Genomic DNA, 15,008 nt, shown 5'->3' on the forward strand with positions numbered 1-15,008 from the left:
AAGTCGACAATTGGATGAAAACTTGAATGGAAGTTGCTGAAGTACTTCTTGGGTAATGTGCAGTTACCTGCCTTAGGAGTGAGAAGAAAGACCTGGGGTTCGGGCTGCGTCACAAATGCTCAGTAGATGCTCATCCCCCACATATTGTTCATATCGGGACCAGCTTCGGGCCTTTGCTAGTCTGAAAAGACTAAGTTGTTACGTGATCCTGTCGAGTCACTTCCCTTCTGGGCCTTAGTCTTTTCTGCTGAGCAAAGAAGGCATGGTAATCCCGATTGCCTCGCAAGTTCATTGCCTATGTTAACAGACTTTCTCATTGTTACAAGGTCTGTTTTGAGCTTGTGGGTCTGGCTTGCCTACTGCCCTCTTCCTTCCTATTACCCAGGCTCTGAATCCATGTCCTCAGTGTACTTCTGCCTGCACATTCTCCCAAGTCCTTCTCTACAACTTTGATGAGTCTGCGGAAAGCAGAATCAAATATGTCATTGGTTCTTAGCCAACCACCCATCCTCATTTACCCTCCATGACTGCTTCTCTATAAAGAACCACGACCTTAAAAACAAGATCACTGTCTTTATGGAGTAGATGTGTGACTAATGATGGCTCAGTCAGGATAAGGATAGGAAGCATTGTTGAAATAGAGAAATCATAAGGTCCCATCTCATTTGTATCTTCTACTAAATTCAATTTTAAAATTAATATGATTAAAATACTAGTTTTCCTGAAACATGATCATATGAATTAGCACACTCTCTAAGATCTACTTTAAGCCGTTCGCTTTCCCTCCAGTGAACCTAAGCATCTGGATCCATGTTCTTCCCATGAATTCACTATGAATTCCCATGAATGCATTTGTCCCAGATTTTGGATGGAGAGGTATAGGTGTGCTGAAGGTTATCACAGTGTTTCTGACAAAATTTGATGATTCCCTGTTTAAGATGGAACTGTTTATACCTTCCAATTGGAAGCTATTCATGTAAATATATTAAATGATGCCTTTAAAAACACTTTGTAACCTGTACAATTCAGTGAAATAGAAGAGATTGTCGTCTTCCCTGATCTACAGGGATTGGCATAGACTTGGAATTTATTTTATATCTTTTGTCTTCTTAATCCACTGTGAATGGCATGGGCTCCTTTATCTCCCAGCATCCGGTGACTCGTGGGTTTTCTTTCTCTTATGCCTCCACCCCAGAAGCTCTAGGAAGCATCTCATAAGCCATTTAACATGGAGGAATAAATGAGGAATAAGCTTTAACATACTAGCTAATTCCGAAATATCTACACTATTTTAAGACAAAAGAATGCGTCCATAATTATAGATTTTCGGGAAATCAGAGAAGATATTTGTGAGACAGACGAGTAGTTTTCACTGTGCCCTCTAGCTTCGGGGAGGTGTCAGTTTATGGTTACATAATACCCACCCATTACTTCTGGAATCTAGAATTCTCTAACATGGCAAGAGGTGTGCAGTTTCAGTTTGACGTGTCTTGTTGGTTTAGAAGAGCGATCCTCACTCAGGCTGTGATGAGCCTGAATTGGTGGAGATGCTTTCAGAATGTAACCTTCCCCGACCTCACAGCTAATGGGTAGAATCTTCAGGCGAAGGACCTGGGCATCTATTCTGGTCATTCTGGTATTCAGTCAAGGCCGACACCAGCAGGGGTAGATTACCTCACCAGTTAAGAGGTGACAGAATCTTAAATGAGGTTAAAATCACTACGGAGATTGAAATTTTCAGTACGTGCTGGGAATTTGTTTTGCTGACCAACAATGATGAATCAGCAGGTTGTTTAGATCTTGCAGCCATCTTATTTCTTTCACAGAGACAATTTGTACAGTAAGAAATAGAGATGGAGAACTTGGAGGGGTCTGGGGAATACCCAGAATTGGTATTGTTTTTCTCTAGGAGAAACCGAGGGGAACATAGTGTTAAATGTTGGGGGTCCTTCAAAATAGCATATTTATCCAGATTAAGGATTGACCTGGAAAGTTTCCTGGGCAAGGTTAGGATCTGATTGGGTGCTAAACACGGCAAAACCAGGGGTGCCGTTGTTGTAAATGAGAAGACAACTCTTGTCCTGAATCTTTCTTACGACCCTTTACTGCAGACCTTCTCTTGAATCTTGAGGTTGCTCTCAGCACCATGTGAAGCCCAGCTTTCTGTTCTGCTATTGAGTCCCTGTTCCGACAAGTTACTAGAGGCTTCTTCACCTGTTAGTTTATCTTTAAATGAAGGTGATGCTTACACATCACACACTTTGACATCCCTGGAAGAAAGGAGAGTAGCCCCCTGAGTTTGACCATATTTCTTTACCAACTCATGACTTCAGTTTTGAAGAAGTACAGAGAAATTTCTCTATATAAATAATTATATGTGTTCTAATTGTATTTAGGAGTGTAGCTGGTGCTTATTCTCTAAGATGCTTGCGGTAGGAGTAAGAGCTCTGTCTGTCCTTACCCCATTTGCTTTTTCTTATTTCGAGTTATTTACTCAGAATACAGAAATGTAAAGTCACAGTCTCTATCTATCTAGCATCTGTTTGTGTGACATTCAGTGAATCTGGTTTAAGATCAGAGGCTGTAAATGTGAAGGGAAATGAAACAAGAATGAAATAACTGGTTTACAATTGTGGAAGTGCCTTAAGTCAGCGTGATCGTGAGCGCTGGCATTCTGCAAAGGTCATGCCGTTTTGACAAGGCACCGTAGGGACCACCAGCTTCGTTTTGCTTCTGGCCATCCTGACGAAGCACACCGCTGTCTGACCCAGTGTGTTTTGGCGGGAGGGCTTGAGTCAGGGTGAGCAGGGCAGGCTGATTGCAACTGTGCCACATCAGCTGAAATGAATTTTTCCCTCAAGTTCATGCATGGGATCACGTTTTCAATTTGACCTATGAACACTTCTCATTTTTATTTAAATTATCCCTATTCTTGCTTAAACAGATCCAGCAGTGGGAGCAGAACCTGGAGAAATTTCACATGGATCTATTCCGGATGCGCTGCTATCTGGCCAGCCTACAAGGCGGGGAGCTGCCGAACCCCAAGAGCCTGCTTGCCGCCACCAGTCGCCCCTCCAAGCTGGCCCTGGGCAGGTTGGGCGTCTTGTCGGTTTCCTCTTTCCATGCTCTGGTAAGTTCCCTAAGGAGGCTGTTTCTGCAGCATTCAGGGTGGACCCGCCCTCTCCTTTGTCTGGCTTATTAACTTCAGTGCTCCTGTGACTTAACCCAGTAACTGACCAGGGCCACCTGGGGGCTGGGCACCTGGGGATGGAGGGTTGGGGACGCCTTGCCATAAAGAGCCCGGGCTTCTCTGCTGCTTATTCTAGGAATCCAGCTGCTGCTAGTAGACAGCTATTAAATATTCACATCTGCATTTGCCTTTCTGTCTGTCCCACCTCGTACAGTCAGGAGGGTGGCATTCCTAAAGGGTGGTAATAAGGGTGTGAATGTTGTAACCGGGCCTGTGTTCTCCAGATGAGAGATATCTCTGTGATGGATCCATTTCTGGTGTGTCTGGTAGCTTTGGGGACTGGTCAGGACGCATTGATAGCAAGCAGGGCTCACTTCTGTTAGGGCAACAGTCAATCCCGTCTGTCGCCCAAATAATATGCGTTAAGACTTTCTAAAACTGTGTTGTAAATTAGGTGTGTTCTAGAGACGACTCTGCTTTCCGGAAGAGAACATTGTCACTGACCCAGCGGGGGAGAAACAAGAAGGGCATATTTTCTTCGTTAAAAGGGCTGGACACACTGGCAAGAAAAGGGAAGGAGAAGAGATCTTCTATAACTCAGGTGAACGTCTCCGCGTGCGAGGGACAGCAGGCCGAGAGGGAAACCCTCGTTGCTGCACGTCATAAATGTTCATCGTCCGTTAAGAATGACATAAAAGTTGGTTCAAAGGAACGCAGTCTTAGCATGGACGTTTTTCCCAAATGATATACACACGTTGCTCATTCTCTTTTCGACACTCCCAAAAAGAGGCATTGACAGCTTGCTCACATCTGGCGTGCTTAGGAACACAAAAATAACACCCAGAGAAGGATCCACACTTTTCATTACCTTTCCTACTAATATTTATTTTCCCTATAGATTTCGTCTTAAAATAAATGTGTAAAATTAATTATAATCAGAGTTACCGCAGCTAAATTCTATCAGACACTTGGCTCACTTAATCTCTGTGACACGAAGTAGGCATTTTGTCATCGCATTGTACAGATGAGGAGCCTGAAACCTGGCGAGGTTACGTAAGGCGCGTCCTTACCCCTGTTCACACAGCACCTGAGGGGTCGGGCTGGGCCTGGGTCTACCTGGATCCGAAGCCCTGAAATGCTGGGCTATGGCTGCTGTTGAATTCCCTGAGGACGGGTGGCCATTTTAACATTCCATCAAGTAAAAATAGCCTGAGCACTGATTGTTGAAATGTGGCCCATGTACCGTGAATTGTTTTCAGAACTTTTTGAATATTCACATCTGAAGTATTTCCTAACACCGTGAATACAGTATGTGATCATGAATTTTATGTTGCCGATTGAGATGTTTTAGATTTATTACTTTTTCAGAGACTATTGAAAGGTGAGTTACCATATGACGATCTGATTATGGAAGTGAATAGGGAAAATGTTTGTGATTAAGTCCGAAGAAGTCCTTGTTTTTATTTTTAACACGTGGCTATTATCCAAATATGCTTTCAATGTCATCTGGAAGGGAGGGTCATATTTTATGGAACTTTATTTTCTAATTTTTACGTAGATATTTATTTGATCGTGTCTAACAGTTTTGTGCGTTAGTGACTAACAGAGATAGTATCGGATTCTTTGACCTGCTTATAATTTTGGAACAATAAAGGTGGAGATGATAGGGAGTGGGTTGGTCGATTGAAAGACACCAGGAACACATGAAAATGCTTTTATGTGGCCACTGTTTTTGTATATTCTTATATAATCAGAAAGAATATCATATTTTAAAATGATGGCTCTACTTATACTTTAATTGTAAAAAGTCATTGTTGGTTATAAGTGAAAATGTATTTCTTCATTGTAGTCGACTATAAACCATTGGCTAATGTTGGGCTTATATTTTTTAATTGAACTAATATGAAACTTAAATAAGGTCTTTGGGGCAAATTTTGATTTTAATCAAGGCAGTCAATTCAATATATTTAAATCATCATAATAAATAATTTGATAACTTGCTTATTTTTCTTAGATGTTGACATTTAGCTAATTAGATATGAGCTTAAGATGGTCTTTACCCCATCATATGTGCTAAAAGTTCTTAACATAAGATTTCTTGTTCAACAAAAGCATTTGTTTGAACATTTTTTTAAAAAAAAATTATATTAATTATAGCGTTGATATTTATAACTGAATAAAGTTGATATAGTAGGTCTCCATTAATGTTTAAATGACCTATTCTTTAATGTTTATTATTCTGCTACAAAATCTAGAAGATAAAAATTAGAAAAAAAACACAGGAAATTACTCCTAGTTTCTCTACCAAAACACAACCACTTTTAATATTTAACTATTTCTTCTCAAAATTTATTACATGGACATTTAATATATAGTTATAAGCTTGATTTTAGTAGCTTTGCCAACTCAGCTTTGAGCTCTGTTCCATATCTTTAGAAATCGCACTTCTTGTTAAAAGTGACATCGGGAAGATCCAAGATGACTTAGAGAATGACATAGTAGAACAGTAAAATATGGAACCATATGGGAAAGAAAAAAAAAGCAACTTTTTCTTTAAAGTTAAAACTTTAAATGTGGTAGAGTAGTAAATAGTACAAATTGTGATATGAAAACCTTATAAAATGTTATAGAACTTAAACTTTTCAGTACCGAAGAGGGTAGCCTGCCAAATGAACTTCGCAGAGCTATTTCATTGGTCTGTTTTCAGCCCGTCTATCAGATATTTGATTCAAGTGGCAGCCATGGATTTTCTGGAACTCAGCTACCTCAAAACCCCAATAACTCCAGCAAGGTAAACATTGCCATAGATGGCAGCCATCCTGTTTCACGCCTATGACCCAGAAGCTGAGTTAAGCGGGCAGTGCTAGTTCAGAAACTTTATATGAATCTGTCGAAAATAAATTTAGAATTAACGTGGCCCCTGGCAGGTAAATAAGAGATTTCTAGGAATGCCAAGTATTTTTGAAGGTATCTAAACTCTTGATAACTCCGTCTTAAAAGCAGCATGACTGAAGTCAAAATAGCAGCTTTCATTTATTCTTCCCTATTCCTCAGCAGTACTTACCCTTATTTGAGAGTTTAGTGAATTCAAAATTGTGTTTTCCTCTTAGGGTTGTCAGGGGTCATCACACAGATCCATGCTGTCAACTTAGCAGCCTTCGGATCTCCAGGTGTCTTCGGTAGAGCTGAGTACAGGGTCCCCTTCGGTCACCAGAATCGCTTCTGACCAAACACATTGTCAGATCTATTTCTGAGGAATGGAATTCTGGAGTAAGGTGAAGATTATCTGGATGAGTTTATGCTGCTTCTTTGTGTCTTTTTTCAAAGCTACACCTTACCCGCGAAGCTATGTTTCGTGTTACTGATTGGTTACCCTACCTTCCTTGCCAAATCATTTTATCTTGGATTTTATGTCCAACAAACCTCTAAACTATTTATGGAGGTTGAAACCTGATTTTAATAGGCTTGGATAAGCTTAATATGCTTTTACAGAAGCAGGCAGTATTTATAATAAATTAATTGGTATAATTCAGTGAATTGGGAATTTAGTTTGAAAAAACTGAGGAATGATGGAGTGCGTTAGACAGTGTGACATGTCCTACGGACTTTGAGTGGGGGACTTTCTGGTTATCCTAAAATAGACAATATAGACAGCCACCTAGTCTGCCTTCACGTGAGTCTGGCCCCGACCATGGGCCGCAAGCTGCTCAGTGTGCCGTGGTTACTGTTGAAACTGCTCCCAGGTGGCAGCTGAGATGTCCTGAACTGGGGTAGAAAACCTCCGCTCAAAACCCAGTCCCTTTCCCACCCACCCTCAGAGTCAGGGGCTGAGGGGCAGCTTATGTGATGCAGGGATTTGTGCCAGCAGGCCGTGTCGCTGGCATTGTTCTCGTCTGTTCTTTTTCTCTCCTTTGGCTAAATCTGGACAACCAAGGGAGCAAAGGGAAGCCATAGCCAGATCTTCCTATTTACAAATCATAGCATTAAAATGGCAGACTTTATTCTGTATACTCTCAAAATCCAGATCAAATCACACTGTCCTCCTGGAATTTTACTTGATTTTCTAAAAAGATGGTGTCACTGTTATTTGCTTGGTTCTTTATACTACTTTTCTCTGGCAGTCATTCCGACAAGTATCTATATCGTGTCTCCCAGGCAAGCTTGTAATCAGGACCTTTGCTCGGTATAGTTTATATAGATCTTACGATTGTGTATATATTCTCAATCCTTAGCATACTGCTAAGGATATGGTCTTGCTTAGTCAATTTGCCTATCAGCTGTCTATATTAGATGTAGTTCTTTAATGTTTGAGAAACACTGTTTAATCTGCAATAAAATCCCATAATTTTAAGATTTTATCTCTTCCAACATTAAACAACAATTTAAAATTCTTTGAACGTTAAGAAATTATATCATCAAAGCACTTTCTATTAACAGGACTTAGGTTGGACTTTGAAAATGAATTTTGCTAAAATAGCCATTAATAGTTAGAATTAATTATTTAAGTTGGGCTCAAATTACCAAAAGCTCTTCTTGTGATTTAATCGACCAGTCCCATTGGTACTATAACGGATGAGAGGAAAATATTATTGCGTCTGTTTTTTAAAGCATAGTTATTTAAACAATTATCTCTAGTTATTTTAAGCATTGCTTCTGCTCTGGGAAACTAAAGAAATTCCTTTGACTTATAGGGCTGTTTTAATGGTATGTTTATCATTTCTGTACTGCAGGACTCAGATAACTAGTTTTAAATTGAGTTGCAGATAGAATTGAGGGCATTTGTTTTTTCTATCTCTGAGACTTAAAATTTTGCCTGGTAGCTGGTTGAATAATTAATATTACATTTCACTGGTTTTCCTCTGCTAATTATTCTTGGGGAATATTTATAACTTTCACAAACCATTTATATACCGTCAGTATATTATCTCTATTAGTGTAACACAGAAAGGCAGTCATTCCTGAGCATTGGGGTGCGGGGGATGGGGGGGTCACAGGCATTTAAAAATATTCCACTCTAATTGGTGCATCATGTAACAGTTCAACAGTGAGTCACCCCAATTTAAAATCTGTTAGGATTGGAATAAAGCCAGTCTTATTTGAGCATTTTTTCAGAGGACGCTTTGGCTAGCCCAAAAGGAAAGCTTTTCATAGGTGCTTATTGATGAGTAATAATGAGTCTCAGTCAGGATTTGAAGGGAGGTATTTGTTATGGAGATTGACAACAAATTCTGGACGGAGGCTCAGAACAGGCAGCTACTCCAGAAGCTTCATAGCAGAAACTGGAGCCCCTGGGCCTTGGCTCTCTCTCCTGGAAAATTGGTTTGGGGTGTCCCAACGTTCTGTGGCAGCAAGTGAATGAAGTATTGTCGCATTAGTCATTAGCTCCAAAGTGGGGGAAAAAAACGCTAACGTTGGTTTTTAAAATGGAAAATATGAATGAAAAGCACTTTTGACTGTAGCAGTAGTTCGTTTAAATAGAATATTGGTTTGGAACCCTAGATAACCTACCTACGAAGACAGACAGACTGACAGACAGTCACACACACACCAGGTCATTGCTCTCCTTTGGTATCAACTGATGTTTAGGCATCAGCCCAAGAAGGAAATAAACACTTTCTCCTCTCTGACATTTTCTTGTTAAGAAAACCCGGAGCACTGAGTCCTTTGTTTTCTCCTCATCTCACTTGCTAATAGACTTTGCCTTTATCAGCAACATGGTGGTGCGGGCCCATTTGTGACAGCCAGACTGTGATTTCACTACTCACTTCCCTTCAGTGATCCAAGTAGTAATTACAAGCCATTTGATCCGGGAGCATCTGCTGTGAGAACACACAGAGTTTCAATTTTCTCTCCTGGAAGCGCTCGGAGCAGAAGTAATTTGACATGTGCCTCCAAGACCATTAAGGTAATAATAATAATAAATGCTTCTGTGGAAGTGGCCGTGCCAGGAGGCTAACGTGATTTGTAAACCTTAACTGGTTAGTCTGCAAAAGCCAGAGCTGCCGGTCAGTGATGACGCTCCCGTTTCGTGGATGGCCGGATCCAGACCGCACGGTGATCTGAGCGTCAGTTGCCACCACAGTCCCCCGGGTTTTTAAACAAGGGGTGATTCTCATGCAGGTCTTCATGGATCTTTATAGACGATTAAATCACGGTGGTTAAGCCGACTACAATATAATGCCACCATCCAGACTGAATCGAAAAAGTTTTTTTTTTTTTAACCTTCTTATGGCTCTTTATGGTTTATGTACCTTGAAATGCCATTCCTCACACCAGTCTCCAGCCTTCCTGTGAGGCTGGTGTTTCTTAGTCATCTTTAAAGGTAAAGAAACTGAAGCCAAAGGACATTTTTTACCCATCCCAACAGGGCTGGGATGGGACCCAGATTACACATTACATTTTTACCATTTCCATTTCTCTTCTCCAGGAACCGGACACCTAGAATGGGCTAATGGGAAACTGATTTTCAGGGGGAGAGACAGGTGCAGTGGGAGGCAGGCTGGGTTTGCAGCAATCTTAGAGGTAGCCAACCACGGACTTAAAGATTTGTTTAACGTAGCACCTTTGAAAGTTAGCCGGGAAGAGAGGTCTCCAGATGGCCGAGTTTGTTGTGCTTATTTTCAAGGTCTTCTTTTCTTTTTATGAAAAACAAGGTAGGGGAATATTTCATCTGGCTTATTGAAAAAAAAAAAATCAATTTTCATTGTGGAGCATTGACCCGCAAGGGATTCAGTCCCATTTTCTGTATAATTGGGCAAAGCTGACCAGGAAGTAGCCTTTTCTTTTTCTAGTTCAAGTTAATTAATCCCACATTCTTGATGCTTCCTTGGAATCACCAGGTTTTGCGTTTCTGTTACTTCATACACTTCTGGGAGTGTGTGCTTGTCTGTCTGATGCCCAGAAACAACTTACAATAGGTTACAATAGATATTTTCATCGCGTTTTGCGTTTCTGTTACTTCATACACTTCTGGGAGTGTGTGCTTGTCTGTCTGATGCCCAGAAACAACTTACATAGATATTTTCATCGCGGGATCTCTTGTGAGGGTCTGAATCATCCTTGGCCTTGGCTTCGATAGGCATCTTCTCTTCTGTCATTCGCTCCATCTTAAATCAAGGGGAGACGCAGGAGCGATTCCTCAGAGAGGTTGCCGGCATAAAGATGGGGGGGGTGGCCTTTGAAACGAGGCTGAAGGGTGTAAACGGGTGCTCAGCACCGAAGCTTGTGGGGAAGGTAAAGCCGGCATGGGAAGCTGAACTGAATGAGGGTCTGGAGGCAAAGATGGGGTTCGCTCCTTTGTGGAGAATGTCAGGTGAGCCATTTTGTTCAACTAGGACACATGTGTGTCGCAGAATAACAGGAATCAGGAAAAGTTAGGTTGCATCTTTTGAGGGCGCGGGGTGGGGAGGGGAGGTAGGGTGGAGGCAACTACCAGGCGGATATATTTCTATAGAGTATAGTGGTGGTGAGTACAGACTCAAGCCAGGTTTCCGGGGTTCAGATCCCCACGGTACCACACTCACAGCTCCCTGTGTGAGTTTGGGCAAGGTTCTAGAATTTTCTGAGCTTCCTTTTTCTCACATGTTAGTTAGAGGGTTGAGAACTGACAGCATGTCAAAAACCTATTCCGTTTGGCCCTGCGTAATAGTCTCCCTCCTGTTCCCAGCAAGGAATGGGAGCAGGAGGGCAGGTAGGGAGGGGTAGCTGTGGCATTTCTCATGTCCCTCCCCCACCTGTCCTGTCACGTTTTTCCTGTTCTGCTAGTGTGGAATTAAACTGCTTTGCAGCGGGAAATCGGGATTGTTTGATTTCTTCCTCGCCTGTTTTGGTGTGTGGTTTCTTACTCCACAGTGACCTCTGCTGGGTTTTCGTTCGATTCTGAGCAAGCGTGGTTTGAGAGATGGGGTCTGCACCTTTAAGGCAGTACCTGCCTGTTGATGCCTCACCTGGTTGAAAGTATGGCCCAGATGAAGTACCGGGGAGGCTGAACCAGAGAAGAAAATGTGACTCGGTGAGATACGGCCTTCAGCAGAGAATGGCGTCATGCTGGTTCCCTGTGTCCTTGGCTCCAGGCATTTGCCCCTCTGTCTCTTCTCTTTAGTTTTGGCACACGAGGTTCCTGCTTATCCTGGGCTGTGACCAGCTGTCCAGGAAAATGTACAGAAAGTGGCAGACCCTTGACAAATCCAGAAATGTTACTTCAAAGATGAGCACCTCATTTAAAAATGACAACAAAGAAAGATGGGTCTTCCCTTGCTTTGCCTAAACCTGTTTTGTTTTGTTTTGTTTTGTTTTTTTAATTTCTTTAGCATCTACTCTGGTTTTTAAATCCGACATAGAAAGATCTTTTACCTTTTTTTTTTTAAATGCATAGAATCGAAAGTAAAATCACTCATCAATGACATAATACTGTGTAGTGTTGAATCTGTATGTAACAGTTTCTGCTGTGTAAGGCGTTTTCACATCTCTCCTTTGCTCACAAAAATTTGTACTAATAATCTTAAGTGATTATATTAATATTATCTGCTTTCACGGAATGGGGCACAAGGCCCAGCAAAGTAAATGTCCCATTCTAGGTCTCTCCTTACCAGTAAGTGGTAGAGTTTGTGACTTGAGCATCAGGTTATTTAATTTCAAATCCTCAAATATTTACTACCAGACTCATGGAAGAGCCTAGCCAGAGGAAAACATTACTGAGTTGCTTAACAAATGTTAACTATTTTTGTTTGTAAGTTATAGAAGTATATATCAGCATGAGGTCATTGAATTACTGTGATGATGAAGTTTAGGAAACTCAGCTTTTTTGGAAAAGGCTCATGTTTTGGGACAATTTCTAAAAAAGAATATTTAGATGTGAAATAGCTGAAGGATAGAAAAAAAAAATCGCCAGGTTTAGGGGTTGACTTTTAGAAACAAGTAGGAATAACAGAGAAGAAAAATGTGCTTGGATTAAATACAGTTCAGGGTTAGGACGCAGGCAGGCGTCAGTAGCCATGGATGAGGGTGGATCTGAAAGTCACCGAGGTGGTGGCTGAGGTGCGGATTTCACAGTGGCCTTATCAGCCTGCACCTCTGGAGCAGTGAGACTGGATACCCACCAGTCCATGCATTGACTGCGGTGTTCTAACTTGAGCTAAGAGGCAAAATGGCATTAGTGGCTGGAACACAGAGCAAGGAGTTAATGGACTCCCAGTCAGCTGCACTGGGCTTCAGTTGCACGTGGGTAAAAGAATGGGGCTTGTCTGCCCCAGGGGTCGTGAGAAGTCTGAGGTGTGAGGCATGTGAAAGGGCTGACTGTAAAACATGCCATAAATGAAGGGGCACTCGATGAGTAATTTCTCTCATTTTTAAATCAAGTTTATCTGCTTTCTTTTTTCTTTTTTGAATCTGAAAACAGGTTGATGATCTTCTGCATATGTACGGTTCAGCCGTCGATGGTGTTCCCCGAGACAGCACGTGGGAAGTCCAGACTTATGTTCATTTTCAGGATAATCAAGAAGTGTCTGTTACGATCAAGCCAGAGCACAGAGTAGAAGATATTTTGACTTTGGCATGCAAGGTAATGGGTTTTGCTGCAGAAATCTGCTTCTGCAGAAAAATAATCATCAGTGTTGCCCTCCTGTGCCTTCTAAATCTGTGTGGCATTTAAGACCTCACTTTCTGCAGTAGGAAACATTAACTTATATTAACATGTTTGTTAATTAGCATTCTTCTTCTTCATCTTTTAGAAGTATGAGTTGTTAGGTCATATCCCTACCTTTTGTGAAGAACCCGAGCTATTTTATTGAAATTACATATATGCCTTTATAGCTAGAGTAATTATGAAGGTGGTGGTTTTTTAAGTTACTAAGAGATGGTGCCGTAGCAGAAGTTGGTACAAACTTTTAAATGTTGGTTTGATTTAATCCTAAATTGTTTTACCGAGTTTCTCTAGATGAAGCAAGTAACTTGACACCATTCATAGCGGTGTTACGGAGTCGATGAGATATTTTATTCATTATTCAAGTTGGGTTTTATTTCTGAATAGGTAGCTTAAGTCTTTATTAAGACTTAATAAGAGAGCCCCCTGAAATGGATGAAATAGACGCAGAAGTATCAGATCAGATGTGTTTTTGACCACCAGATGGCGCAGTAGAGCTTAAGTATGTTTACATTTTCAGAGAAAATGCAAATATATGAAATGGTAAAAAAGACATGTAGAGTTTGGTAACTCTTTACTATGTGCACTTAGTAGACATGGGTAATCTTTAATTTAGTCTTCCTTCGTCACGTCGATTTAAGCCTCAGTATACCAGACATTTATATTCGTAGCTTATGTTCTTAACAGTTTAATTCCCTTTTACTCTATTATGTAAGGATTTTATGAGTAAACAGCCAATGATATCATTTTATAGCAATGATATCAGTTATTGATATATTTTCTGAGTGATAGAGCATGTCAGAAGTAGTGGGTCAGTTAGACCCAGGTAGAGCACAGATCTGAGATAATCTCTCACTGTTGAAAATCAGAGAGAGAAAGACAGAGCATACATACACATGCAAGTGTATGAGTTGTGTACACATTTTCCTTTCAAAAAGGTTTTCAAGTAGGAAATTCCTTATTCTGAAGTCTGTGGAATATGAGATCGTTAACATTTCACAAATTTCTCTACTTCAGGAGTAGGAAACAACTTAAAGTTAGGTACAACCAATGTATAAAGAGATAGAGTTTGCCGAGATGGTAAGATATATTCTATTAGATATATACTGCCATAACTTCTTCAAAATACATCTCTTGCTTTTAGTGATAAGCAGTATCATTTAGAGAAAACCGTCTTTAAAGTAATGATTTTTCCCTTCTTTCCTATTTTTGCACATTTAAGTTTGAGCTCTCATGTGGGTGTAAATTCAGCACCTTATATATGGTATTTCTTAGATATTTCCACTTTGATTTTCAATGAACGAGGATGAATCTAGAAAGAATATTTAGACTCTAAATAACTGTCTTTTCCCTTATAGATGAGGCAGTTGGAACCCAGCCACTATGGCCTACAGCTTCGAAAATCAGTAGATGAAAACACTGAGTACTGTATTCCCGCACCATATGAATACATGCAGGAACAGGCAAGTGTGCGGTAGCCTTAGAAACAGAAATCTGAACCACATCCGCGGCCTCTTACTTTCAAAATTATGTAATTTGGGGAGAAAAATTCTGTTTAAATTCGACATCTAGTTTGGAAACATTCAAAATAAATTTCCAAGAGATCATGGCCTCAAACCCTCTGATTTTGTGGTTTTTACCTTTTGTAGGTTTATGATGAAATAGAAGTCTTTCCGCTAAATGTGTATGATGTGCAGCTCACGAAGACTGGGGGCGTGTCTGACTTCGGTGAGCCCAGAGACCCCCTTATCTAGCCTCACTAGTTTGCCACGGTCCTGGCCCTAGTTTTTTTTCTTTACGTTGTCGTTTTCAGAAATGATGACAGTAGTTTCTGAACTTCATTATTCTTGCTTCATTTTTATTTATTTATATTAACAAAGTTATGCGTTAATATCAGGAAAGATGTCAAAGTTATTAGAAGGAATAAAAATCAAAGTCGATGAGAAATTTGAGATGATGGCGATAATAACGGCACAGTGAATTTACTGTGTGCCGGGTGGTATTCTAAGCTGAGAACTCATGATTCATCTGACAGTTCTTTTCATCTCAGTGTCGTTGCTCTGAGCTTATTTTCACCCACCTGGAGTGCTACCCTTCGCTGCTCTCCCTTCCCCGCATTCCTCCTCCCCGATTGTGTAAATTAGACCTGTCCTTCGAGAACTTAACTGAAGGTCAAAC

General features: G+C 40.8%; 1 protein-coding gene across 5 annotated transcripts in view; it reads left to right on the forward strand.

Moving 5' to 3' along the window:
• TIAM2 (TIAM Rac1 associated GEF 2) overlaps positions 1-15,008 on the forward strand; it is a 200,736-nt gene that overhangs the window by 115,398 nt on the left and 70,330 nt on the right. For 4 of the 5 annotated variants that reach the window (XM_039873856.1, XM_039873857.1, XM_039873858.1 and 1 more), the window contains 5 exons: positions 2,945-3,130; positions 3,645-3,791; positions 12,588-12,749; positions 14,189-14,293; positions 14,480-14,558. In XM_039873856.1, coding sequence (XP_039729790.1) covers positions 2,945-3,130; positions 3,645-3,791; positions 12,588-12,749; positions 14,189-14,293; positions 14,480-14,558 — 679 coding nt within the window. Of the gene's footprint in view, positions 1-2,944; positions 3,131-3,644; positions 3,792-5,909; positions 5,982-12,587; positions 12,750-14,188; positions 14,294-14,479; positions 14,559-15,008 lie in introns of all 5 variants that reach the window. The other variant, XM_039873862.1, reaches the window with a different exon arrangement.

Source organism: Pteropus medius, unplaced genomic scaffold, assembly GCF_902729225.1.
Source record: "Pteropus medius unplaced genomic scaffold, Ma_sr-lr_union100, whole genome shotgun sequence".
Taxonomy (NCBI): Eukaryota; Metazoa; Chordata; class Mammalia; order Chiroptera; family Pteropodidae; genus Pteropus; species Pteropus medius.